Source organism: Puma concolor, chromosome C2 (genome assembly GCF_028749965.1).
Source record: "Puma concolor isolate L17-30 chromosome C2, mPumCon1.1.hap2, whole genome shotgun sequence".
NCBI classification, from domain to species: Eukaryota; Metazoa; Chordata; class Mammalia; order Carnivora; family Felidae; genus Puma; species Puma concolor.
In genome coordinates, this window is record NC_141675.1 from 78,696,231 (window position 1) to 78,721,338 (window position 25,108).

General features: G+C 40.4%; 2 protein-coding genes and 4 non-coding genes across 11 annotated transcripts; 5 read left to right on the forward strand and 1 right to left on the reverse strand.

The window, feature by feature from the left end:
* Positions 1 to 1,423: 1,423 nt before the first annotated feature.
* On the forward strand, positions 1,424 to 7,702 carry EIF4A2 (eukaryotic translation initiation factor 4A2). 3 transcript variants are annotated; one of them, XR_015240180.1, is made up of 12 exons: positions 1,424 to 1,562; positions 2,364 to 2,409; positions 2,496 to 2,628; positions 2,909 to 3,048; positions 3,845 to 4,013; positions 4,124 to 4,233; positions 4,432 to 4,575; positions 4,874 to 5,011; positions 5,258 to 5,347; positions 5,570 to 5,649; positions 6,089 to 6,199; positions 6,904 to 7,044. XR_015240180.1 is itself a non-coding variant. In XM_025913053.2 (11 exons), the coding sequence occupies exons 1-11, from the start codon at positions 1,534 to 1,536 to the stop codon at positions 7,046 to 7,048; spliced, it is 1,224 nt and encodes a 407-aa protein (XP_025768838.1). In that variant the 5' UTR covers positions 1,432 to 1,533; the 3' UTR covers positions 7,049 to 7,702. The 3 variants fall into 3 exon arrangements, 1 of the variants encoding a protein (XP_025768838.1); XR_015240181.1 differs by having other exon boundaries at positions 6,089 to 6,195; XM_025913053.2 differs by lacking the exon at positions 6,089 to 6,199 and having other exon boundaries at positions 1,432 to 1,562; positions 6,904 to 7,702.
* Positions 2,739 to 2,807, forward strand: LOC112850623 (small nucleolar RNA SNORD2). The gene has a single exon (XR_003222725.1). It is a non-coding gene; the product is annotated as a small nucleolar RNA SNORD2 (small nucleolar RNA).
* On the forward strand, positions 4,623 to 4,798 carry LOC112850618 (small nucleolar RNA SNORA81). The gene has a single exon (XR_003222720.1). It is a non-coding gene; the product is annotated as a small nucleolar RNA SNORA81 (small nucleolar RNA).
* Positions 5,064 to 5,195, forward strand: LOC112850587 (small nucleolar RNA SNORA63). The gene has a single exon (XR_003222694.1). It is a non-coding gene; the product is annotated as a small nucleolar RNA SNORA63 (small nucleolar RNA).
* LOC112850596 (small nucleolar RNA SNORA4) lies at positions 5,374 to 5,513 on the forward strand. The gene has a single exon (XR_003222702.1). It is a non-coding gene; the product is annotated as a small nucleolar RNA SNORA4 (small nucleolar RNA).
* RFC4 (replication factor C subunit 4) lies at positions 7,458 to 24,763 on the reverse strand. 4 transcript variants are annotated; one of them, XM_086674943.1, is made up of 11 exons: positions 24,452 to 24,763; positions 22,253 to 22,389; positions 20,601 to 20,679; positions 15,469 to 15,548; positions 13,090 to 13,209; positions 10,539 to 10,682; positions 10,227 to 10,347; positions 9,412 to 9,537; positions 8,127 to 8,207; positions 7,929 to 8,045; positions 7,458 to 7,848 (listed from the first exon to the last, which is right to left on the reverse strand). In XM_086674943.1, exons 2-11 carry the CDS (start codon positions 22,375 to 22,377, stop codon positions 7,753 to 7,755), a joined length of 1,089 nt encoding a protein of 362 aa, XP_086531069.1. In that variant the 5' UTR covers positions 22,378 to 22,389; positions 24,452 to 24,763; the 3' UTR covers positions 7,458 to 7,752. The 4 variants fall into 4 exon arrangements, with proteins under 4 accessions (XP_086531069.1, XP_086531067.1, XP_086531068.1 ...); XM_086674941.1 differs by lacking the exon at positions 24,452 to 24,763 and adding an exon at positions 24,147 to 24,420; XM_086674942.1 differs by lacking the exon at positions 24,452 to 24,763 and adding an exon at positions 23,978 to 24,097.
* Positions 24,764 to 25,108: the final 345 nt, after the last annotated feature.

The following is a 25,108-nucleotide window of genomic DNA, read 5'->3' on the forward strand; positions in this document are numbered from 1 at the left end:
TAGGTTTTAGATGAGACAGTAAGGACCTTTGACCCATTCTCAGAAAATGTCTGGCATTACCTCAAATCTGAATTTGATCATTATTACAGGGGGATGGGTAAGGAGCAGCAGCCCTAAACTGGGGCCCAAGTCTACTTTGTCATCTTGGTATTAGCTTTAGTCACAGTTTCTGGCACGCCAGGATATTTCAAATACATTTTTTGGAAAAAAATATATTTAGAATTAACTATCATATACAGATAAAATTAAGAGTCAGTTTTTCTAATTAGCTGACTTTAGGTGGTTGTGTGAATTAATGAGGAAATGTTTCCCTTGACAATATCTTGCAGTGTGGGTAGCATTTTAAAGTTAAATGACTAAATACATTGATTTTTTTTTTTTTTTTTTTTAACAGGCCTGGGTTAGGGCTACGGTTGAAAATCTCTGGGGCTTAAAGAATCAAGCAGTTTATTTAAGCAGCAAGGGTTGTACTGCTCTCACTTTCCATTAAATCAACATGCATTGGGTATTAAACAACTAGAGTTCAAAGCCTTTTGAAAAAAAACAAAAAGACCAACATAGACTAGAATCAAAAATCTATCTAGTCCCCAAGGGGCACGGAGCTGTAGCTGCCGGAAGCGTCCATTTACATTCCTGCATCACAGGAAAATTACTCGTTCCTTAGCTGTTAAGCATTTGCAAAAGTTCAGTGATTTTATCGGGCATTCCTCACACGTTAAAATTACTGTTATTTTAAAAAGAGAACGAGAGAAGACCAGAGGCAACATGAGAACAGAGTTGCCTACTCCAGAGACATTTGTAAATGACATTATACAGTTTTTTCCCGCTTGGCACAATGTACTCCGGTGCACCGGGTTTTCTGGGACGAGCTGGGTGGCCGACATCTTCCCTCGCAGGAAGTTTCACACTTTTAAGATCTGAATAGATGTTCAGCGCTCAGCTAGCAGCCAGAAGGCTCTTCACGGTCGAGTTAAACAGCGGCGGGAGGCGGCGGAAGAATCCGAACCCCTCCTCCCCACCCCCCCCAGGTGCAGAGCGGGGCCGTGCCCCAGTCGCGGGCCCCGAGCGCCGGCGGCGGACGGCGAGCTCGGCCCCACTGGCCCGCGGGGAAACGCCGGCTGCCCAGCACGCAACCGCGCCAGGCTTCCGCCTCCCGGTCCCGGTCGGCTCCCCCGGCCGTCTCTGCTTCAGGGACGCGGAAACCCCGTAGGAGCGGGGCGGGCCGGGAGCTTGGTTTGGCCACCCCTTGCTGCAATATTCTTCCGCCGCAAGGCAAAGAGTCCCAACCTTCCCCCAAGGTCCTGGGATTTCCAGCGGCCCTGTAAGATCCAGAAATCACTAAATTTGGATTTTCCCACCCACTTGCTTAGGATATTTTCTGAGGTAAGGACCCCAGGATCACAATTTGGTGGATGACCGAAGGGCGACAAGAAAATTCCTCCGCAGAAAACGGGTTCCGGCCGCGAGCCTATAAAAAACGGGTGGCGCGGTACCGCTGTCTTTCCAGTCGGGCGCTGAGTGTTTCTTCGGATCATGTCTGGTGGCTCCGCCGATTATAACAGGTATGGCGCTTTCTCGGTGGTGGTAGTTTGTGGTGAAGGTCATATGACGCGAGCGGACAGTGTAATGGACGGCGTGGGGCAGGGAGCTCTGGGTTCATGGGCGTTTCCTTGGGGTGCAGTACCCCCCTGCCCTTCGAGAAGCTTCCATGATGGGTAGGGCCTGGGTTGTGGGGTGACTAGGGTACAAAAACCGAGTGGTGTTGGAGGGTGTCCTCTGTCCCCCCGAAGACGCTTTGAAACCGCGGCCGGTTTCCCTGCCACGGGGCCACGTTTAAAGGGGTGGCGCAGTCCGCAGTCGGTACACTGTAACGGGCCGAAAGCTTTATTGGCGGCGGGTGGCGCGAGTTGTAGTGCTCGACTTTGGGTGGGGTGGGGGGAAGGGTGGCAGCGGCGCCCGCTCGTCACCACCACAAGGCGGCTGGGACCGCGCCGGCAACGGGGTCCCTGCGAACCGTTGGCACAGCTCTTGCCAGGCCTCGGCCCGCGTCAATCACCCCGGCTTGCGCAGTGTAAGGGGCGGAGCTCAGCGCGTGGAGCTCTCGCGAGACGGTCTGCCGCCGAGACGGCAGCGCCCGGCGGTCGGGCCTGGGGGGGAAGGGCCGCCGTCCGTGGGGCCTTTCCGGGCGTCCCTTATTCTCGGCCTTCGGACTGGCGCGCACGGGCCCTCTTGTGCTTTAGAGAGTGTACACGTGCAGGGGAGGGTAGCCCGAGGAGGCCGCCTAGACTAGGGCTGTCCCTTGGTGTGCCCCTGAGAAGACGTGGGAAAGGGAAGTTCTCTAACTGCAGTATTCTCGTCGGCAGAGAACATGGAGGCCCAGAGGGAATGGACCCCGATGGTGTCATCGAGGTAAGGAATGTGTGTGGATTTTGAAACGGTGGAAAGGTGAGCTTGTTCATCCCACTTACTCGGTCTTTTTTCTATGTAACTTACAGAGCAACTGGAATGAGATTGTTGATAACTTTGACGATATGAATTTAAAGGAGTCTCTTCTTCGGGGCATCTATGCTTACGGTTTTGAGAAGCCTTCAGCTATTCAGCAGAGAGCTATTATTCCTTGTATTAAAGGTAAAAGAACTAGTTAGTACTTGATAGAAATGAATTAACTGTTCTACATAGACCTGGACCATAAAAGGGAAAATAACTTCTGGGGAACTAGCACCTGTTTGTATTCCTTAAAGTGAAATGATGGCAATCATCTTTCGGGACTGACCTGAAATGAAGAGAATGCTCATTGCTGATCACTTGATGATTTGGGCATAATTAATGTTCCAAACGGAATACATGGTGTGAACTAGAAGTGGCGGTTTGATGTGGGATCGGTAAATATGTATCCTACTTTTTTTAGGGTATGATGTGATTGCTCAAGCTCAGTCAGGTACTGGCAAGACAGCCACATTTGCTATTTCCATCCTGCAACAGTTGGAGATTGAGTTCAAGGAGACCCAAGCACTAGTATTGGCCCCCACCAGAGAACTGGCTCAACAGGTATTGATAGTGTAGTTCAAAAAAACTGCTTGCGTGTTGCATAGGTTTCAGGTTTCACAACTGTGAAGAATTTAAAACTTAGTGTAAATCGGTCCTATTAGAGCCCTCCTTTTAATTGCCCATGCATGCAGGGAGTTGTTGAAAGTTCAACATAGGAACTGGGTGTGCAGGTATGGTTTGCAAGGTTGTGTAAGAGGTTTGAGAAACCAAAGTGTTCTTTTCAGGGTGGACTAGGTCTGTTCCCATTTTGAAGTTTGAATGCAGTTGTGCAACATGAAAACTGCAGTGACATGTTCTTTGACTGTCTCAGTAGTTTGTGATGCATCTGTTGCATGCTATGTTTTCAAAGCTCACTGCTATATTGGCTTTGAAGTAAAACCTTGCTAATAAAACTAGGCTTTATTAAGGTCAAAATGACAAATTCCAGTACTCGGGGAAAACTTAAGTATCCACGTGTTGTCCTAGATGTAATTGCAGAGATCATTCCACTGTTCCACTATTTACCCCTTCCTACACAATGAAGAGCAATGTAGGAAATGATTGAACTCAGATCTTTTAATTAACATAGCTGGTATCTGGGGCAACAAGATTCCCAGTTTGACAAGGCATAAGGAAGACACCTTAAGGGAATTTTATCAGGAAGCTGTTAGATCAGTCTGCATTTTAAGCTTGGAAGTAGTTAAGTGCTGTGCATGCATAGAAGCTATTTGCAGACCAGATATTTGCCATTGTGCTTTGGAATTTTAGTCACAGCCTATAGTTCTGCTGCATAATAACTAAGGGTATTGGCTTTTAGATCCAAAAGGTAATTCTGGCCCTTGGAGACTATATGGGAGCAACTTGTCATGCCTGCATTGGTGGAACCAATGTTCGGAATGAAATGCAAAAACTGCAGGCTGAAGCACCACACATTGTTGTTGGTACACCAGGAAGAGTGTTTGATATGTTAAACAGAAGATACCTTTGTAAGTATTGTTGATTGAATATAATTTGTTTTTGCTATTACAAATTAAAATTTGCAATCCTATTCTTACCGATCTAGAGCTGATAATATGTATGGCTTTGTCTTTGTCAGCTCCAAAATGGATCAAAATGTTTGTTTTGGATGAGGCAGATGAAATGTTGAGCCGAGGGTTTAAGGATCAAATCTATGAGATTTTCCAAAAATTAAATACGAGTATTCAGGTGAGCTTTAATTTTACTCCCTCTCCTATAGTAGTTGGGACTTTGGTTAATGCAGGTTGCAGTACAATTGAAGTGTTGGTTTTTTCCCTTAAAGCAATTGGTGTAGAACTGTACCACAGTTTCATAGTGAGGCTGGTCTGTTTTTTGAGTGTTGTGAAAGTGTTATTTGTGCAGTAACATAAGCATGGTCTTTTTAAGGTTGTGTTGCTTTCTGCCACAATGCCAACTGATGTGTTGGAAGTGACCAAAAAATTCATGAGAGATCCAATTCGAATTCTGGTGAAAAAGGAAGAATTGACCCTTGAAGGAATCAAACAGTTTTATATTAATGTTGAAAGAGAGGTAATGTACCTAATTACTAGACATTAAGATGTAGCTTTTTTTTTTTAACCTTCTTGTATAAGCACTGTGCTAAAATTACAGAACCTAAGATTGTCTTAGTTTCTGTAGTAATGCTAGCAGAGTACACACAAGAAGAAAAATAACTGCACTAGATTGTAAAGACTGGGGTGGACCTCTTTCTTAATGTCCAGTGTCCTTTGTCTTAAGATTTGGTGCTATATGTATTAGGTCTAACAATGAATTTCTCATGGGAGTTGGAAACTAGATTTTAATAACTGTTAACTTTGAAATATTGTAGGAATGGAAGTTGGATACACTTTGTGACTTGTACGAGACCCTGACGATTACTCAGGCTGTTATTTTTCTTAACACAAGGCGCAAGGTGGACTGGCTCACTGAGAAAATGCACGCCAGGGACTTCACAGTTTCTGCTCTGGTAAGAGGTGTTGTAACCTAGCAGTGGTAATTACAGTGTTGTATTTTCATTAAAGCAGGATTTAGACTACAATATAGCTGTTAAGTGCTGTGTTGTCGTTCCCCCTGCTCAAAATAAAGTTGTTTCTTAACTATACCTGTCTGCTATACTCCTGTAGCAGCCAGGGACGCTTGGTCTCATACACGTCAGTAAAGTTAAATATTGGTTTGACTGGTGATTCTTGAATTAAGGTTTGTTAATTTGCAGCATGGTGACATGGACCAGAAGGAAAGAGATGTTATCATGAGGGAATTTCGATCAGGGTCAAGCCGCGTTCTGATCACTACTGACTTGTTGGTAAGTCTCTTACTGTTCTGTTTAATCTACCAAAAGTTTGTTTTGGGGGAAGGTTTTTTTAATAACCTTTACCAGCTTGGGCTCTTTGGGAGAATAAAGAACAGACCACACTCCACAGTGGGCTATACCACTTAACATAGTTCACTACTATTTTGTGGCCTACATTCCATAGCTGTGTGGGGTTTTTTTTTTGGAGTTGAACACTATATTACTGTATTTCAGGCTCGTGGGATTGATGTGCAACAAGTGTCATTGGTTATAAACTATGATCTACCTACCAATCGTGAAAACTATATTCACAGGTGAGTAGGTGGCATCTTGACTGCATTGGGAAAAGGAATTCATGTATGGCTTTTCTACTGACTGATTTATTTGAAAGGTAACTTCAAATCAGGGAAGTAAAAAGACTTATTAGCAACTTGGTAAGGTGTAACTAAAATTGTACTTGGGAAGATTGGTCATCTTACAGTGGGAAAACAGTTGTCAATGTTGCCCAAATTGTGGACTTAATACATACAAATCTGGTTGTTTAGATCTGTTGGTCTTAGCTTATTTTTCAGTTTTTAGTGAAGTTCCTGTGTCCATGTGCTTTCTCGATGATTCCTCTGTAGTTGGGATTTTCTTGGTGTTGTCTGGTAGCAATTTGAGCAGTCCCTGGTTTAGTTATAGTGGCTTTATCCCTAAGTAAATTGAACTGTACTTTGTTATATGATGTAAAAAAAGACTTTTTAAAAAATACAGGAGTCGATAGCAGCAGTTGATGACGAGATGGCGCTCAGAAACGGCGTTGACGTAATTTAGGACGTGGAATCATAAGCGAAACAGCACACTGTTTGAATAAAGAGCGAGTCGGTATTTATATTTGTTTTTCTTTTGTCATGATTATTTGATATTTTAAGTTGCTCCAGCCAAGGCATTTTGTATGTTAGTCTAGTAGGTGGTTTGTGTTGTCTGGTTTCTATCAGGAAGGTAGAAAGCTGTTTTGGAGGTAAACACGTTTTGAGTAATTTGAGTTACAACGTGTGAAACTGAGCAAAAAAGCAGTGATAAGTTTGGGTTACCATACCAAATACTTGTTTTCCCACTGGAAAAAGTTGTGAGTTTTAGGCAGTAGTTAACCTTGCAGCATTTGTATTTACAGTTTACAGTTCCAGAGGTGCGTCGAAATGGATTACATAACTGTTCTTTTTGTTTTATCCCTGGTGTTTACATCTGTCCCAGGCTGACATCTGCTCTTGGCTGGCCCACTTTGGTATGGGCTTTAATTTCACTACCCCAAACACAATACTGTCATCTGCTTTAAAAGTAGTGCTCAAGACACCTGATAAAATCTCATTTTGCAGCCAGACAAGCCTTGAATCCTTTTGGCACTAACTGCAAAGGAAGATTTTTTTCTCTAGATATTGATTAGCAGCTAGTGCTCCAATTAGAAGCACGAACTATAACCTTGTTAAGTAAACAGCAGCTGATGGTTAACAAGTGGATCATCATGTTCAGTAGTTCATTTGAATTTGAGAAGAAACATTCTAATTGCTGATTTTTTTTTTCTTACACAGAATTGGCAGAGGGGGTCGATTTGGGAGGAAAGGTGTGGCTATAAACTTTGTTACTGAAGAAGACAAGAGGATTCTTCGTGACATTGAGACTTTCTACAATACTACAGTGGAGGAAATGCCAATGAATGTGGCTGACCTTATTTAATTCCTGGGATGAGATAGTTTTGAATGCAGTGCTCGCTGTTGCTGAATAGGCGATCACAACGTGCATTGTGCTTCTTTCTTTGGGAATATTTGAATCTTGTCTCAATGCTCATAACGGATCAGAAATACAGATTTTGATAGCAAAGCGACTTTAGTCGTGAGCTCTTGTGAGGAGAAAGGCATTGGCTTTATCCTCTTTAGAGTTAGACTGTTGGGGTTGGGTATAAAAGATGGGGTCTGTAAAATCTTTCTTTCTTAGAAATTTATTTCCTAGTTCTGTAGAAATGGTTGTATTAGATGTTCTCTATCATTTAATAATATACTTGTGGACTAAAAGATATAAGTGCTGTATAAAATCAGCCAATTATGTTAAACTAGCATATCTGCCTTTATTGTGTTTGTCATTAGCCTGAATAGAAAGGCCTTTAAAATTGATTTTTTTTTTTTTTTAGAAAGCATTTGAATGCATTTTGTTTGGTATTGTATTTATTCAATAAAGTATTTAATTAGTGCTAAGTGTGAACTGGACCCTGTTGCTAAGCCCCAGCAAGCAATCATATCCTAGGTAGGGTTAAACCCCCAGTAATTAAAATTGCCATATTGCACATGTCTTAATGAAGTTTGAATGTTAAATAAATTGTATATTCACTTTAAAGGTGTTTTGGTTATTTTATTTGTGTAAGTTTTAAACATCTTACGAACATTTCAGCAATTCTGAGTTAACTGCTGCATCACAGTAGCACAGAGGCTGATCAGTTGTAGATGTTCGTCAGCACCATCCGCTAAGCACTTGTCTACTTCCTACAAGAAAATTAAAGGTTAGTAAAATTTCCCTTGGAGTTCCACATTTTGCTGAAGTGTGCAAACAGGTGCCTACTTACAGCAAGTTTTTCTGTGATGATGGATTTCTGTTTGTCGGAAAGGTTATCGTTTTCTACAACCACATCATGAAGTTGATTTACAAGCTGAGTGGCTGCATGGCCCTCATCTATTAAATTCTGCAACAGGAAAGTACAGCATTTGGGGTGATTCTTTTAAGTTTTCCCTTCCCCATAGTTATGAGTGAAGTGATGACTTACTTTTACCACACCTTCTAGTTTGTCAAAAGAGCCACTCTGACATGCAGCAAATAGTCCATCGATGGTCTCAGCTGGTATTACCTAAAAAGATTCTAAGGTTTGGTTTCTGGGTCTGAACATGCCTGAACCCACTTTTCTCGCAGGCCTGGGTAGGGTAGTTCATTGTATGCAAAAAGACGTCCTGTGGCATGGGATGTAGAGCTGGAAAGCCCCTTTATGGCTTCTATCCTGAACTCCAGACACATGATCCAGAAAGCTAGGGAGCTGAGTTTTCCATATGGCCCTGGCCTTTTACCCTGTGTTGGAGCACCTTAAATTAGTCCAGTCACTATTCTATATCCAGGGAGATGCATTTTGCTTTCCTTTGCTCCTGAGAGCTTCAAGTTTGAGCCCATGATGAAACAAGAATAGCTGATGCGGGCAGTGGGTGAACAGCTAAAAATTGTCCCTACTGGCTGCTTGTCATACCCCAGTGGCTCAAATGAGCCAAGTACTTTAAAAAAGGGACTTTAAAGGAGAGTGCCCCCCGCCCCTTTCCAAACAAAGATGCCACTAATAAGAGACTGCTCTCAGAAGGCCCAAAGTACCCAGAAAATTAAAGGCGACTAATGCCATCAATTTCATTAGGGCACTGAAAGATACCTTTGGGAACTTAAGTTTTAAAAGTAGTAGCAGTAGTAATCCTAATAGAGATGAACCCTGACAAATGATTTCTGTAAGTAGGATATTGCTCCTTTATATATGTATGACCTTTTGGCCAGAAGAGATTTGTCAGAACAGGGACAGTTGTTAAATCTATTTTAATGCCACATCCCTGAAGTGTTGTGATGCTTCCAGGTTGTTCCCTTATTACACGGTTTCTAGCACAGTACTTGGCACATGCTATAACCTAATAACCCCAAGACTCCTATTAAAAATCCCTATTGTGATGTTAAGAAGGTAGGAGGCTGTTGGGAGGTTGATTAGGTCCTGAGGGTGAAACCCCCATGAATGGGATTAGTGCCCTTATAAAAGACCTTTCTGCCAGGGGAGGATGCAGTGAGTCTAGTCCACAAACTAGAGTCTAGGCACTAAGAAGTTAGTTCTCACCAGATACTCAATACATATATTTGACCTCAGACTGCCCAGCCTCCAGAATTGTGAAATTCTGTTTATAAGCCACTCAGCCTATGGTATTTTGTTAAAGCTGCCCAAATGGAACAAACCAGCACATATTAAGCATTCTGTATATATTTGACAAAAATTTTCTAAAAGCCACAAAGCCAACTAAAAATTTCAATCTTACCCCAGCAATGTCTGTGATCACCTTCTCTGTGATCTCCTTTCCACCTGTTAATCGAGTAGCACTTTGAAGAAATGTAATAGCTTTTCTTAAGTCTCCTTCTGACACTTTAACAAGATAAGCTATTCCCTAGGAAAAAAAAATTTTTTTTTTTTTTTTTTTTTTTTTTTTTTTTTTACCAGTGATGGACAGCCAATTATGACTTTTGGCTTTAATAAAGGAAAGGGGAAAAACACTATGTTTTAGCCTAGAGTTAATGGGGAAAAATGTATTTTCATTTTTAGGGGAATATTATCAGTCCTATAAAACGGCAGAATTCATGAAGACAGCATCAGTCCAATAAAAGGATATAGATCTTTCGCCTCTGAAAGAAATTTGCAGAGACAGAGATGTTCCACACTTCGAATCCTATTTTCTATTTAATACATGAAGCAAAAACGATTCAAATTATGGTTAAATTCTGTTAAAATGAATTAGGCCTTTATAGTCTCTTTCTGTACCTGAATTTCATCACCAAATTTCTCCTGAAGTGAAACATTAGCTAGGACATTAAAATCTTGTCATTATGCAGAGATTTTTTTGCAGAATTTGTATCAGGTATATGAAATCTGCCCCAGTTCTGGGTCTCTGAAATATAATAAACTTCTAATAGTAACAAGAATGCTGAAGCTATATAATTCCTCGACATTCCAACTGTCACTCTTTTAGCTTAACTTTGCCTAAAGGTATCAGAAATTAAAGCAACACATTTGATGCTTTCAGGACCTCTTTACATGAATTCATCAAAGGAATTAGTAATTGCAATAATTAGGAATTACCTCATTGCTAATTTTGACATGTTCTTTATCAGCAATGTCTAGTAATCGCTGCTGTTGAATTTTATCTGACAGTGGTTTGAAGCGGAATTTAGAACATCTAGAGGTCAGAGGTTCAATTATTCTGTAAAATATTGGGGAAAAGAAAGTCAGTATCTAAAGAATTTCCCCCCACAGACCTTTTTATCAAGAACAAATCAAGATGTGATAGAGGAGAAATTACTGTAGCCTTGAAACATTTAAAGTTTTTTTCTCCCTAATTGGAGTTATCAAAATAAGGCTGCCTAGCATCTCTCTTCAGGGCAATACACATACCGACTGACATAATTACAGATGAGACAGAATCGGGTGGTTTTAGACTCCTTCTCCATAGTACGTCGTAAAGCTGCCTGAGCAGCCGAGGTCATAGAATCTGCTTCATCCAGAATCACAATCTTAAAAGGTGGACATGGCTTCCCACTGATTCAGAGAAAAAGGAGTTATAATTCACATATCACCACCACAATCTACTTTTAGAATATTCTCATGGTCCCCCAAAAAAACCCCATGCCCACTAGGAGTCACTTCTCCCAACTCTCCCAGCCATAGGCAATCATGGATCTCTACTTTCTCCACAGATGTGCATATTCTAGACATTTCATATAAATGGAATAATATGTTGTCTTTTGTGATTGGCTTCTTTCACTTAGCATGCTTTCAAGGTTCATTCATTTTGTTGCATCATTACTTCATTCCTTTTTATGGCTAAATAATATGGCAAAGGGATATACCACAGTTTATTCAGTCATTCATAAGTTAATGGATATTTGGATTTTTCCATGTTTTGACTATTATAAATAATACTGCTATGAACATTTTTGTACATGTTTTGAACAGACTTTTTTTTTCATTTCTTGTGGGTATATACCTAGGATTGGAATTGCTGGGTCATCTGGTAACTCTATGTTTAACTTTTAAAGGACCCGCCAAAGTACTTTCAAAATGTTTGTACCATTTTACATTATAGTCAGCAAAGTATAAGGGTTCCAATTTCTTAACATTCTTACCAATATGAATTATTTTCTTTTTGATAACAACCATCCAAGTATGTGTAAAGTGGTATCTCATCATGGTTTCCATTTGCTTTTCTCTGTGGCTAATGATGTTGATGAGCATGCTTACTGGCCATTTGTATAGTAGTCCCCCCTTATCCACAGGGAGTACATTCCAAGACCCCGCTGGATGCCTGAAGCCCGGGACAGTACACCAAACGGCATACAAATATATATACCATGTATTTTCCTATTCACACATACCTCCTATATACTTACCTATGAAAAAGTTCAATTTATAAATCAGGCATAGGAAAAGATGAACAATAATGTAATTAATAATGAAATAGAACAATTACAATTACAGTGTAATAAAATTTATGTGAACATGGTCTCAGAATATCTTATGAGACTGTACTAGCCCTTCTTGTGATCATGTGAGATGGTAAAATGCCTATGTGATGAGATGAAGTGATGTCAGGCTACTAATGACCTTCTGAGGATTATGTCAGAAGGTAGATCATTTGTTTCTGTACTTCAGCTGAGTGCAGGCAACTGAAACCACAGAAACAATATATAATGGGGGGGGCGCGGGGGGAGAACTACTGTATCTTCTTTAGTGTAAGGTCTATTCAGTTCCTTTGCCTTTTAAACTGGGTTTTCTTTTTATCATTAAAATGTAAGAGTTCTTTATATATTTTTGATCTAAGTCCCTTATCAAATACAGGATTTATATGCATTGTCAGGCCAAGGTAGATATCAAAAATCACTTTCTACAAATTCTTAAATATGCTCAGATACAAATTTAAATATATGCCAGCTTCCAAAAATTTTATCTTGGTACTTTGCCATCTAAGCAGTATAAGTAGCTGACTAAACATCACTGTTTAACTCAGGGCAGTCCTATTTAAATTATTAATAATACCTCCTCTTTTAGTCTAAAAGTGTCTGAGTTTGGACAAGAACTTATATGGTCACCCTAAGTATGAAATATACACTGAAGCTTAAGATACCTGAAATTTTTTTCAAATAACACAATAACAAAAATCTGGATTTTTTATTATGAGTGTACCACCAAACTATCAAATTTGATTAATACTCCTTAGACAAAACATCAGTTAAAAACTCTTGACAGTAAACAATTTAAAATTAGTTATTATAATAGAAAGGTCACTTGGTGGGTTTAAATAATTTAGATAATTGGGCACCTGGCTGGCTCAGTCAGCAGAGAATATAACTCAATCTTGGAGTTATAAGTTCGAGCCCTACAGGGTGTAGAGATTACTTAAAAAAATAAAATCTTAAAAAGAGATATGATCCAAGGAGTTGGACAGGGGTGCCTGGGTGGCTCAGTCGGTTAAGCTTCCGACTTCAGCTCAGGTCATGATCTCACGGTCCTTGAGTTGGAGCCCCACATTGGGCTTTGTGCTGACAGCTCAGAGCCTGGAGCCTACTTCAGATTCTGTGTCTCCTTCTCTCTCTGCCCCTCCCCCACTTGTGCTCTCTCTCAAAAATAAACATTAAAAAAAATTAAAAAAGAAGGGGCACCTGGGTGGCTCAGTCGGTTAGGCATCCGACTTCAGCTCAGGTCATGATCTCACGGTCCGTGAGTTCCAGCCCCGTGTCGGGCTCTGTGCTGACAGCTCGGAGCCTGGTGCCTGCTTCATATTCTGTGTCTCCCTCTCTCTGACCCTCCCCTTTCATGTTCTGTCTCAAAAATAAACATAAGAAAAATTTTTAAAAAAATTAAAAAAGAAAAAGGAGTTGGACATTTGGCAGAGAAGTATTTTACGTGCAATGACATGGGATGAAGAAGGGAAAGTGAGCTTACTTACTCTGAACGACTTCCTGACACAGTTAATTGAGCAAAATTCTTCACTTTTTCTCTAACAACCTGTATTCCACGTTCATCAGATGCATTTAATTCAAGAACTCTCAATCGAAACAACTCAGGCCTATGTCAAAATGAAACAAATATGAAACATCATACAGCATATAAATAACCAAGGTTTAAACTACATTTTAAAAATGGCACATTTTGAAGTAGTTTAAAACCCACCTAGTAAACACTATAGATAGAAGGCACACAATCACTTTTGTATTTTTTCTTTTGCATAGACATAGGTTTTTTTCCATGCAGTTTAAAAAGCAGATGGGAAAAAAAAAAAAGATGGTATCACATAATTTATAACATTTTAAATCAATTTTTCACTTAGGATTATATCATGAACATCTTGCCATGTCATCAGAACCACCGTAAATATCATTAAAAAAATTTTTTTTTAACGTTTATTCATCTTTTGAGACAGAGAATAGAGCGTGAGCTGGGGAGGGGCAGAGAGAGAGGGAGATAGAATTCAAAGCAGGCTCCAGGCTCTGAGCTCTCAGCACAGAGCCTAACGTGGGGCTCGAACTAACTGACCGCAAGATCATGACCTGAGGAAGTCGGACGCTTAACTGACTGAGCCACCCAGGCGCCCCATAAATACCATTTTAAAAGCTTTATGATGTTCTATCCTATGACTGTACCATTTGCTTATTGTTGGACATCTAGATAGTTTTAAATATGTTCAATTTTAAATACTGCTGCAATAGAGCATATTTTCGATTATTTCCATAAGGTGGCTTTTTATCAGGGCTATTACTGAATTAATACATGAAGTTTTTCTTAAGTGAGTTTTTAAAAAAATTCTTAAAGGTAGTTCACCAGGGGTGCCTGGGTGACTTAGTCGGTTAAGTGTCCAACTTCAGCTCAGGTCATGATCTCATGGTTTGGTTTGTGAATTTGAGCCCTGCATTGGGCTTCTGCTGTCAGCACAGAAGTGCACTTCAGAACTTCTGTCCCCTGCCCCTCCCCTGCTCACGTGTGCTCGCTCTCAAATTCTCTCTCTCGAAAATAAATATTAAAAAAAAAGTAGCTCACCATAGGACCATCTGAGAAATCAGAAGAAAATTAAAAGAACAATTAAAACACCCTGCCACACCAGTGTTTTGAAAATGGGTTCCCCTTTTTCATTATACACATATTTTTTAATTAAAAAAGAGTTGGGATTTAGTCTTCTTTTTATTTTTCCTAAACAGCATGAGATCCTAGGCATTTTTCTTTGGGCATAAACACACAAAGCTCTGTGTATATATTTTCTATTTTAAAACTACCTATACTATGAAATGTGGAATTCATAATTAAAGTTCTTTTAGTTCTATAAGGACATTATTTTTAAGAGGATATTTTAAAAGTTATATAATTTGGATTGACCTCTCAAAAAACTAATAAAGTACTTAAGTTCATTATGACTACATTGCTACGGCCGGTTCAGTTTGGACTGGAGTTGTGGAATAATCCAAAAGAACTTTTATAATTTCCTTGAGAAACAAAAGTTGCTGTCAAATAAATAAAATATTAGGTTCACAGCAGCTTCCCCATTTTTCTTCTTTCACATTTCACATAGTTCCTTCACATTAGTTCACATAGAACTAATTATCTCTACATATTTGGTGCTTTCAGAGGCATCTGATTATTTTTACGTGTAGGATTTCAGATGTACCCTTTGACCTTATGCTTGATACAAAAATTGTGGAGAAATCCAAGGGCTGCTCTAAAATGGTTGGCTAAGCCAAGACAGTCAATCCAGAAAGAAGAATCTAAGAAACTGGCTCACAGATTTTCTGGTATTCCTGGACTCCTACTGCATCAACTACCACATACTGTGCTCACTCAAGATACTTAAGGGCAAGGAGCTGGCCTAGTTACTCCAGAGGCAACGCTGGAAAGGCCCGAGCCAGAAGAAACTCTGGAAGGGGTGGTGTGGGTCAGTAGCATCAGACACAGCAGATTCTATCACACAAGGACATAAATGCGAACACACCATTAAAAGACTGAGGTGAGTATTGGCATGATTGAAGAAAGATAGGATAGGTCCTCTGGGCTCCAAAAATCATAACGAAAAAGTTCAAGTGATGAAAAATCATGACGCTACTGTGTTGTAGTACATTCCAGCATCTGAATAAGGTTCAAAATGAAGATTACAAAAGATGTAGCCAAGCTTATTTATTGGAGGGGAAGAACTTGAAATGGGCCCGCTGAATTAATAAAAAATACAGAAATAAAAACAAAGCCAATAACCATGCAGAGAAACCAAATATAAATTTTTAGAGAAAGAAAAGCAGAGATTTTTGGTGTCAAGGCCTTTTTAAAGAGAGAGATTTGAACTTACCCAAAAAGCTCTCTAGCTGCTGCCAGAATAGTGGATGTTTTTCCAGTTCCAGGTGGCCCATAAAACAAGAGATTAGGGAGCTGTAGAAGTTAAATTTTATTTTTTAAAAACTGTATTCTGGCACAAATAGATGAAAATGATGACTGAAAATGTCTATGGAACAGTGCAATGACTTCCCTAATAGTGCACATATCTGAATACAAATATTTCTTCATATAACCAGTATCACAGTATTAGCAGTTGTAAATCCTGCTTTTTCATTTTTCAGGTAATACTGTACTTTCTTCCAAAATGTCTAATATCTTAAGCTGAATCCATATTTATGACTGCTCTATTCCCAATATACTTAAGTGAAGCTTTCAAAGCTGGAATTAGGAACTTTTTTTTTTTTTTTAAAGATTACATTTCTTTTTTTTTAAATTTTTTTTTTTTTTTCAACGTTTATTTATTTTTGGGACAGAGAGAGACAGAGCATGAACGGGGGAGGGGGCAGAGAGAGAGGGAGACACAGAATCGGAAACAGGCTCCAGGCTCTGAGCCATCAGCCCAGAGCCCGACGCGGGGCTCGAACTCACGGACCGCGAGATCGTGACCTGGCTGAAGTCGGACGCTTAACCGACTGCGCCACCCAGGCGCCCCTAAAGATTACATTTCTTAAGTAATCTCTACACTCAGCGTGGGGCTTAAACTCACAACCAACCCTGAGATCAAGAGTCTCACCCTCCACCAACTGAGCCAGCTAGGCACCCCAAAACTGGAATCTCGGGCTTCTTTCAGTGCCCTATCCCACCCCTTTGCTCAGGATTGGGCAAGATTTTATATTTTATAAACATGTCAGTTGCTTCAAAGAGGAAATGGACCAAAGGAGAACCTGGATTTGGCTAATACTGAGGAAAAAGGAATGAAAAAGACTCATCAGGGCTCTCGATAATGTTCCAAGAGTAGGAGAAAAACAAACAAACAAAAAACCATTTATTAAGTGCAAGGTAGTACTCTATACCATGATTATATACTGTGTAGGGATGCCCAATATATCAGGGAGAATTAATTAGAGGAAGAAAGGATTAAACTAAATCACTAGTTATCTTTTTGTATACCTTAAATCTTGTTAGCTTGGCTCATATCGAGCACACAGTCTGTGGTACAGACTGATAAATCTACAAAAATCTAATGAGCTGTTACAAAACTGCATTCTTCAGTACGTCCTTTCACATACAGAAATCACCGCACATAGGAAACTAGGCAGCACAGTTCATGTGTTTCCACTCTTGTCTAACCCTCGGCCTTCCCATCCATTCTTCACCCAAATCAGATGCCACTCTGCTTGCCACTTAAAAACTATTCACTGACTTCACACTCTACTTAGAAAAACAAAACCAGACAAACAAAAATCAACCTATACCTACAAGGACATCCAAGATCTGCTCACCACCTCTCTCACCTTCTAGGCTCCAACTTACAGTGAATTCTAACAACTAAGCACTTTATGGCCTATGCTTCCCCCATGAGCTAGGTAGGGTCTGTTTTTTTCTGTTTAGCCAACTCTTACTGCATTACAAGTCAGAAGCCTTCCCTGACCACCCAGTCTAAAGTGGAACTCTTGTGTTACTCTCTCATCAGTCTTTGCCCTTAACGCACTTTGTAATTATTTATTTATATACAGTAACTTACAGTTGTTACTTAGTGATTGGGTTTGATTGTAAAATACCGGTCTACCTCACTAGATGGTAAGCGTAAGAAGGTCAAGAACTTTATTTGTTCTCTTCATATCTGTGTTCTCAGCATCTTGTACTGTACTCAACATGTGTCAAATAAATAAACCGATGTACAAATGTATAGACTGAAGACTGCTACTGTCACGTTAGTAACATAGCTTAAGACACAAGCTATGAGTTTCACTACTTAAAAACAAACACCAAAACCTTCTAAGCATTTTAACCACTTTTGGAATCAGGAAAATACTAGCCTCATAGAACAAATTTGGTAGTCTTCCTTCCTCTTCTACTTTTTTGATTAGTTTGAGAAGAATAGGTATTACCTCTTCTTTAAATGTTTAGTTGAATTCACCTATGAAGTCATCTGGTCCTGGAGTTTTGTCTGCTGGGAGTTTTGGGATTACCAATTCAACTTCATTACTAGTAACTGGTTTATTCAGATTTTCTATTTCTTCCTGATTCAGTTTTGGAAGATTATATGTTTTTAGAATTTATCTATTTCTTCTAGGTTGTCCAATCTGTTGGTATATACTTTTCCATCATGTTCTCTTATAATTCTTTGTATTTCTGTGGTGTCATTTGGTATCTCTATTCTTTCATTTCTGATTTTGAGTCTTGTCTTTTTCTTGAGGAGTCTGGCTAAAGGTCTATCAATTTTGTTTATCTTTTCAAAGAACCAGCTCTTGGTTTCACTGATCTTTTCTACTGTTTTTGTTTTAGTCTCTATTTTACTTATTTCCACTCTAATCCTTATTATTGCGTTCCTTCTAGTAGCTCTGGGCTAGTCAACTTGGGTATGTCAATTTTATTAAAAAAATATTCCTGGGCTTCTTCGTCTTTAAGATTGTAACTATTTTTTTAAATGTTTATTTATTTTTGAGAGAGAGTGCATGCGCTCATGCAAAAGAATCTCAAGCAGACTCCGTGCTGTCAGTGCAGAGCCTGACACAAGACTCAATTCTATGAACCATGAGATCATGACCTGAGCAGAAATCAAGAGTTGGATGCTCAACCAACTGAGCCACCCAGGTGCCCCTTTAAGGTCATTACTATTATTTTGATTCATGCATGCTTCAATATTTATAGTAATTCATCCATGTAACTATCACATACAATAACTTAAATTCTTTGAAACATGGCAAAGTTATTAAGCCTTACATTACATAACGGTGATATATATGGTGCGTTCAAGAACTGTATGTGGAATATTAAGGCTTAAAATTGATTTCTGGAGGTGCCTGGGCGGCATAGTCGGTTAAGCAACCGACTCTTGATTTCGGCTCAGGTCACGATCTCACAGTTTCTGAGTCTGAGCTTTACATGGGGCTCTGTGCTAACGGTGTGGATCCTGCTTGTGATTATCTCTCTCCCTCTATCTCTCTGCCCCTCTCCTGCATACTCTTTCTCAAAATAAATACATAAACTGAAAAAAAAAAGTCTGAAAAACATCTATTATAATTCTACTTTAATAACTTTTAATCTAAATGAAGGAGCGAGTACTCACTTCAGCAGCACATACACTAAAGTAAATGAAGGTATGGATTGTTTTTCTTTACTCTATAGAATTTAAAAATTATTTCACCTTGGGACACCTGGGTGGCTCAGTGTTAAGTGTCTGGCTTGAGTTCAGGTCATAATCTCATGGTCCGTGAGTTCGAGCCCCACATTGGGCTTGTGCTGATAGCTCAGTCTGGAGACTGCTTCGAATTCTGTATCTCCCTCTCTTTCCCTTCCCACTTGCACTCTCTCTCAAAAATAAATAAACATAAAAGCATTTATTAAAAAAATATTTCATCTTTAAGTTTTCTAAAACTTGGTCTGAAAACAAACATAAAATATTAAACAAGGGTTTAAAAAAGAAACTTCTTAATTCAGCCTTATAAGACAGATGGTATAAAGTCAAGAACTGGATCATAATCCCACTACATATGCCTAAAGAGTTGAGAATACTACCAATTAAAATATATCTTGTCCTGCATTCTGTGTAGTTATTACTATACAATTAAAATTTTATACACCAGGGGCATCTGAGTGGCTTAGTCAGTTCAGCATCCGACTTCAGCTCAGGCCATGATCTCACAGTGTGCAGGTTCAAGCCCAGAGCCTGGGACCTGCTTTGGATTCTGTGTCTCCCTCTCTCTCTGCCCCTCCCCCACTCACGCTCTGTCTCTCAAAAATGAATAAACATTAAAAAAATTTTTTTTAATTAAAAAGAAACTGTATACACCAAAATTAAAAGGTAAAGACATTTGTGTCAAGATCAAATCAAAACAAAAACTGGCAAAGATTTTAAATAGTTTGAGAAATAGAACTTCTTTCAAAATATGTACTACTCTAGTATAATTCCAGGAAGAGAATAATGGCAGCAAAAGCCAAAAGAACCTCTAATCCAAAGTACCCAGGCAGAGAGGAAGGAAGCAACTCTTCCTCGGGAAAAAAAGTAAAAACCACATCCCACTTTCATCTGCAACTTTTCCCCTTCTTTTACTGAGTTCTTAAAGCACTTCATAACACAACTTTAAACTGCTAATTCTTCTTACGGAGTTATCTTGCCCCTGAATAACCTAAGATGCAAGTCATTCAAAGGTTTTTTGGGTTTTTTTTGTTTTTTAAGAAAGGCAGACTGCCACATGCAGCACCTCATTTGGATGTGTCTGGAGTTTTGGAAACTTGACTACCCTATATTCTCCTACAAATGGACCTTGAGAGCTTGTTTGGAGATTTCGGCAGGGGAGCGCAGCTACTCGTACACCCTTGACCAAAGAACAGTCCTCCTCTATCGGGGAAGGTTGTCCTCTTCAACCGAGCGTGCAGCTTCAGGAGGGACACACATGGAGCGGTGAGGGAGGAAGGGGACACCCGCCTAGCCAGCCAGATCAGCCAAATCAACCCTGGCCATCAATGGGGTGACAGATATTACAGCCAGATCACCCTCACATCCATAAAGAGTTTTTTTAAATCTCACATATCACAGCAGGAGACACAATGCTATAAGCAGAAATACTCATGTTTTTTATGTTGTAGTTCAAACCAAATCCTAACATTAGGTGAGCAATTAGAGTTTCAAAGAATCTCTAACTCTTCTTCAGAGCACAATTATCTATAATTCTCTTATTTATTTGGCTTGCAGATTTATTCTCTGTCACCCTCCACCAAAATAAAAGCTCATGAGCCAAAGAACCTAGCGTGTCTCGTTCAATGGTCTCCACTTGAGTATTACATAACAATGCCACAGGACAGAATGGGAGATGCTCAATCAATATTTGAACCAATCATCCACTGTACAAATAGTTATCAAGGGCATACTGTATGTACAACTAGTATTTTAGGGGAGCAGGCAATTATAAAAGGAAGGAAGAGGGTAAGTAAATTAAATCTTCAATCTCCCAATGACGTGACACATCATTTGCTACTCACATCAGCTCCTTCTAAAGACTTTTTCAGTACTGCAACCACTTCTTCCTGGAAAGCGACTTCATCCACACATTTTGGGCGACTGGAAAAAAACCCCAGAGATTATTTAGTATAATAGCCACAGTAATGTCTTAAGTGTTCCTTTTGCTAAAATACCAATGATAATTCTTACATATTGGTGATAAAATGGGAAACTGTCATAATTGGAAGTAGGTTGAAGCCCCATTTGTATTTACCTTAAGCTAATATATACTGAAGGAGTGAAATCACTTTTCCTTTTACATGCATTGCTTGCATCTAGAGTACTTACAACAATTAAGTAAAAATATTTTGCTTTATTACACCACAAATGTCCACTGGTTAAAAATTTAAAGTAAACAATGGCCTAGAACATAATGTATTTTGATAAGATCACGCACTTAAGCTGAAAAGAAAGACCTACTTAGCAACCCAGAATAAGCAACTATTTTGGTTAATATAGTTAATACAAAGTTAACATAGTTAATTGGTTAATACCAATTTCATCCATCACCTAACTGTGCAGAAAATACATACCTATTCACATGACTGAGGGCTAACAAAATAACAAGTTTAACCAAAATGAAGTATAACAACATACAATTTTCATTTTACATCAGTAGTGATTTTAAGAGAAACTGGAACAAAGTTATACTCCTAACCCTAAGATTAGGTACTGTACTTAGTTAGTTGGCTAAAAGCTCTTCCTTGATTTATACATTTCTAATTAATCAGGTCAATGCTGGGTGGGAATTTTATGTCAGATAATGCTTTCTAGGGAGACCAGTGTATGTTATACACCAGGGTTTCATATGCAAATACCTGCAGAGGCCAGGGAGAAAGCAAGAGTAAAGAGGGCAGAGTGTAAGGCAAGAGAAAACAGAAGAACGATGGCGAATTGAAGAACATATGACCTTGCCAGAACGAGAAGCAGTACTCAGGTCTCATGGTGTCAAGTGAGAATCTGCATCTAGTGCTGTCTAATCCCCTGAGAAGCTGAAAACCTAGGTTTCCCCCCCTCCGGTATATTTTTTAAATTAAAAATCTAGATTCGAATGTGAAATCTCCCATTTTAAAAACCATCATTGGTAGCAAATAAAACACGGGAGGATCTTATTTGACCTATAAGTAATCCACAAACTTTTGGTAATAATTGAGGCTATATTATTATAACACCAAGGGTTATAACAACTTGTCATAATATCACTTAGCTGATTTAAATTTAAGCGCCACCTCAAGCGTTTTTGCCAAAATGCATAAGCAAAAACTCAACAATGTCCACCTGTCAGCAATGAAAGGGGGAACAGATTATTTGGATTTAAATGGAACTCCTGACAAGACCTTACGGTCACCTTCTAGAAACTGTTTTCTTCTGCTGTATCTCAATCCCTAAACCACAGACCTGAGTTATACACAAGACCTTAGTTCATCTATAAAGTAATTAAACTAGATCATTCTACAGTAGTTTCAGCTGCAGGGCTCTATGACTTAACTAATTGGGTGATTCTTAAGGACATCTAAACAAAGCAAATCATCCCTCTCCCCGTAAGTTAAAAAAAAAAAAAAAAAAAAAGTGATCAAAACTGGTTAGAGACGTAATATATTAACTATTTCCACAAAACCACAAGCATTCTTACTATTTTTCCACCCACGGAACAGGTTTGGCTTTCTTGTTCTCTCCACTGCTTCCAGCTGTGGCAGCTACTCGATCCTTCGGTGGTGGTTTAGTACTGACAGATGTGCCTTTTAGAAAAGCCTGCATGGTTACTTCACCCTGACCAGGTGCAAGACAGAAAAGGAAAAGCTCTTTCGAAATCATTATGAGGACATACGGCGTGAAAGCACGCTTAACCTTGTGCAAAATATTCCAATAATTACTTACCAAATAAAGGACATCACCTCATGACCTAGCATCCTCTAAATGTATTGTGCTGAGAACTAAAGGGACCATAAAACTGGCCGAAGTGCTTAGGACACTTAGAATTTATTTATACTGAGAGAGTTACAGAACAAAGATAAATTTATGAATGAAAAATTTTGAATTCCACACTTTTTGACAAATATGATGTCATTAATGGCCAAACTATGCATGGGCCTCTATAGTCTCTTCCATTTCTGTCAGGGGCCTAGCTTTAGCTCAGACCCAGGGACGGACTTAGCAGTGAGGAGTTGGGACCACAAATGAGAACTTTCATTTCTTTTCTTGGGCCTAGAGCTCTACTCAAAGATCTGTTTTAGTGGCAGAGCCAACGACTACCGCTGACTCTGAAGAGACTGTTTTGTGGGGAGGGTCGGGTCTGGGAATTTGTTGTTAAAATGGAAACAGTTCTTTTGCTTAGTAACATGCTCATCTGAAGAAATCAAAACAAAGTGGGAAAGCATGAATTGTTCTAAAAAGTCATGCAAAAATCTCACCCAGAAGATAACCACTATTAACATTCAGATATACTTTCTTACAGGCAGCAGAAGGCTGTTTTAGGGATAAGAGAGCATTGTTAGCTTGCCCAAAAATTCTGTTTTTTTCACTGCTCTCGCTCAGGGCCTAGAGCAGTAACTAGTACATGATAGATGCTCCATAGTATTTGGTGACTGAATTACCATTTATGAGACTCAGCTTCCCCTTCTGTAAAAGGAGCTAAGGCCGATTCCATAAGGCAGTTAATAAAAGAATAAAAGGTAAATAAAAGAATTGTGCCAGCGAGGGCTGTTGGCCCTTTAATTCCCTGTTGGTGGGAATTAAATTGGTGCAGACACTATGAAAACCAGTATGGAGTTTCCTCAAAGTATTAGAAAACAGAGGTATCATATGATCCAGCAATTCCACTATTGGGTATTCAAAAAGATCTATGCGCCCCTATGTTCAATGCAGCATTATTTATAACAGCCAAGATATGGAAACAATTCAAGTGTTCATCAGTGGATAAATGGATAAAGATGATGTGATACACACACATGATGTTACTCAGCCATAAACAAGAAAAAAAAATCTTGCCATTTGTGGCAACACGGACAGACCTTGCGGATGTTCTAACCAAAGACAAAAGAAAGCCAAATACTGCATGATTTCACTTACATGAGGAATCTAAACAAAACAAAACAAAACCCAGACTCAGCGAACAGACTGGTGCTTGTCAGAAGGGAGAGGGCAGAATGAATGAAGGGGATTAAGAAGCACAAACTTCCAGTTATAAAATAAATTGAACCACGGGATGTAACCTACAGCACAGGGAATGTAGTCAATAGTTTCTCAAGGTATACAAACGTTTAAGCACTGTGGTACACCTGAAACTAATATCGTATGTCAATTTAATCTTTTTTTTTAAAGAAATACACAGAAAAAGCATACTTCTGTGTACACATACCTCTATGCTTGGCATATGAGTAAACACTCGGTAAAAATGGTTAAAACCTGCATTACTGGATTTTTTAGCGTTACTGGATTATTCCCTCCATCCCTGCCACAGGCTGCAGCAATTACTAAACAGTACTACAAGCCAAAGCAGGGCTCTGAAAGATGCTGTACTGAGCTACCATTCTGCGAACTGGAGCGACGGGGGAAGACATCACAGGGGCATCAAGGGCGCAGGAGGTGAGGAGAGCGAAGGCCACCCTTGCAATTTCTCCGGCCGGTCGCCCGTTATCCCTGGCTCGCCTGCTCCTGGGCACTGCCTGGGCCTCTCAGCCGCTCGTCTCCGGAGCAAGGATGCCGCAGGGTCGTCCCCGGGGCTCCCGGGGACAGGGAAGGGGCGAGGTGGCCGCGAAATTCTAGCTCCGTTCCCCAATGTGAGACCATCAGGCCTCGGAGGCCCGGAGCCGCCAGACCGGGTGACACTTACAGTAGCCGCCGTCAGCACGGTCGCCCGGGTTCCCGCCACGGAACAGCCGGCGAAGGGCAGGGCGGGAATACGCGGGCACTGAGCGCGTCACTTCCGGCTCGCCGCGCGCGCTCCGCGCCCACGGGGCCCTTAACTTCTACCCCGTTTTATTTGCACAGGTGACACGCTTTGGGGGTCGCACAGACTGGGGCAAGAGTGACAAAGAGGTGTAGATTAAGTTCCACGCCGTCCCCGTGCATTCCTCGGACTGGAGGCTGCAGGGCAAGGGAATCACGGCGACCCAGGCGGGAGGAGCCGCGGGCACGGCGGCCCCGGCATGCTCTGCGAACGTGGGCGGGGAGGGGCCTGACGGGGCGTGGGCCTGCCCAGGGCCTGCGGTCCGCGGAGGGCCTCGGGAGTCCCGTTTTCCTCTACCGCACCGTGGACTTGATCGGTAGTCCTGGGGCGTCTCACTGACGTTTCTGCCTGGACACAATTTGGCCTGCAACCTACTTCACCCCAAGGAAAGAGGGGGATTGGGGAGGGTGGAGTCGGTCCCTGGCCAGAAGAGGGCACCCTGATTATCCTGCCCTGTAACTCCACCTTGGTGGTTGCCTGGCAAACTTTGTGCTTAAAAGGGAGACAGCGGGACGCCTGGGCGGCTCAGTCCGTTAAGCC

What these genes read in the sequence shown, in the direction of transcription:
- EIF4A2 (XM_025913053.2), top strand. Translation starts at nt 1,534, where the DNA reads ATGTCTGGTGGCTCCGCCGATTATAACAG. An exon ending in GTTAAACAGAAGATACCTTT is followed by an intron (nt 4,014 to 4,123) that starts GTAAGTATTGTT and finishes TGTCTTTGTCAG; the next exon opens with CTCCAAAATGGATCAAAATG. An exon ending in TGATCACTACTGACTTGTTG is followed by an intron (nt 5,348 to 5,569) that starts GTAAGTCTCTTA and finishes ACTGTATTTCAG; the next exon opens with GCTCGTGGGATTGATGTGCA.
- RFC4 (XM_086674941.1), bottom strand. Translation starts at nt 24,179, where the DNA reads ATGTCTTCCCCCGTCGCTCCAGTTCGCAGAATG. An exon ending in GTTCCGTGGGTGGAAAAATA is followed by an intron (nt 20,680 to 22,252) that starts GTAAGAATGCTT and finishes GTTTTTTTCCAG; the next exon opens with TCGCCCAAAATGTGTGGATG. An exon ending in GCAGCTAGAGAGCTTTTTGG is followed by an intron (nt 13,210 to 15,468) that starts GTAAGTTCAAAT and finishes ATTTTGACATAG; the next exon opens with GCCTGAGTTGTTTCGATTGA.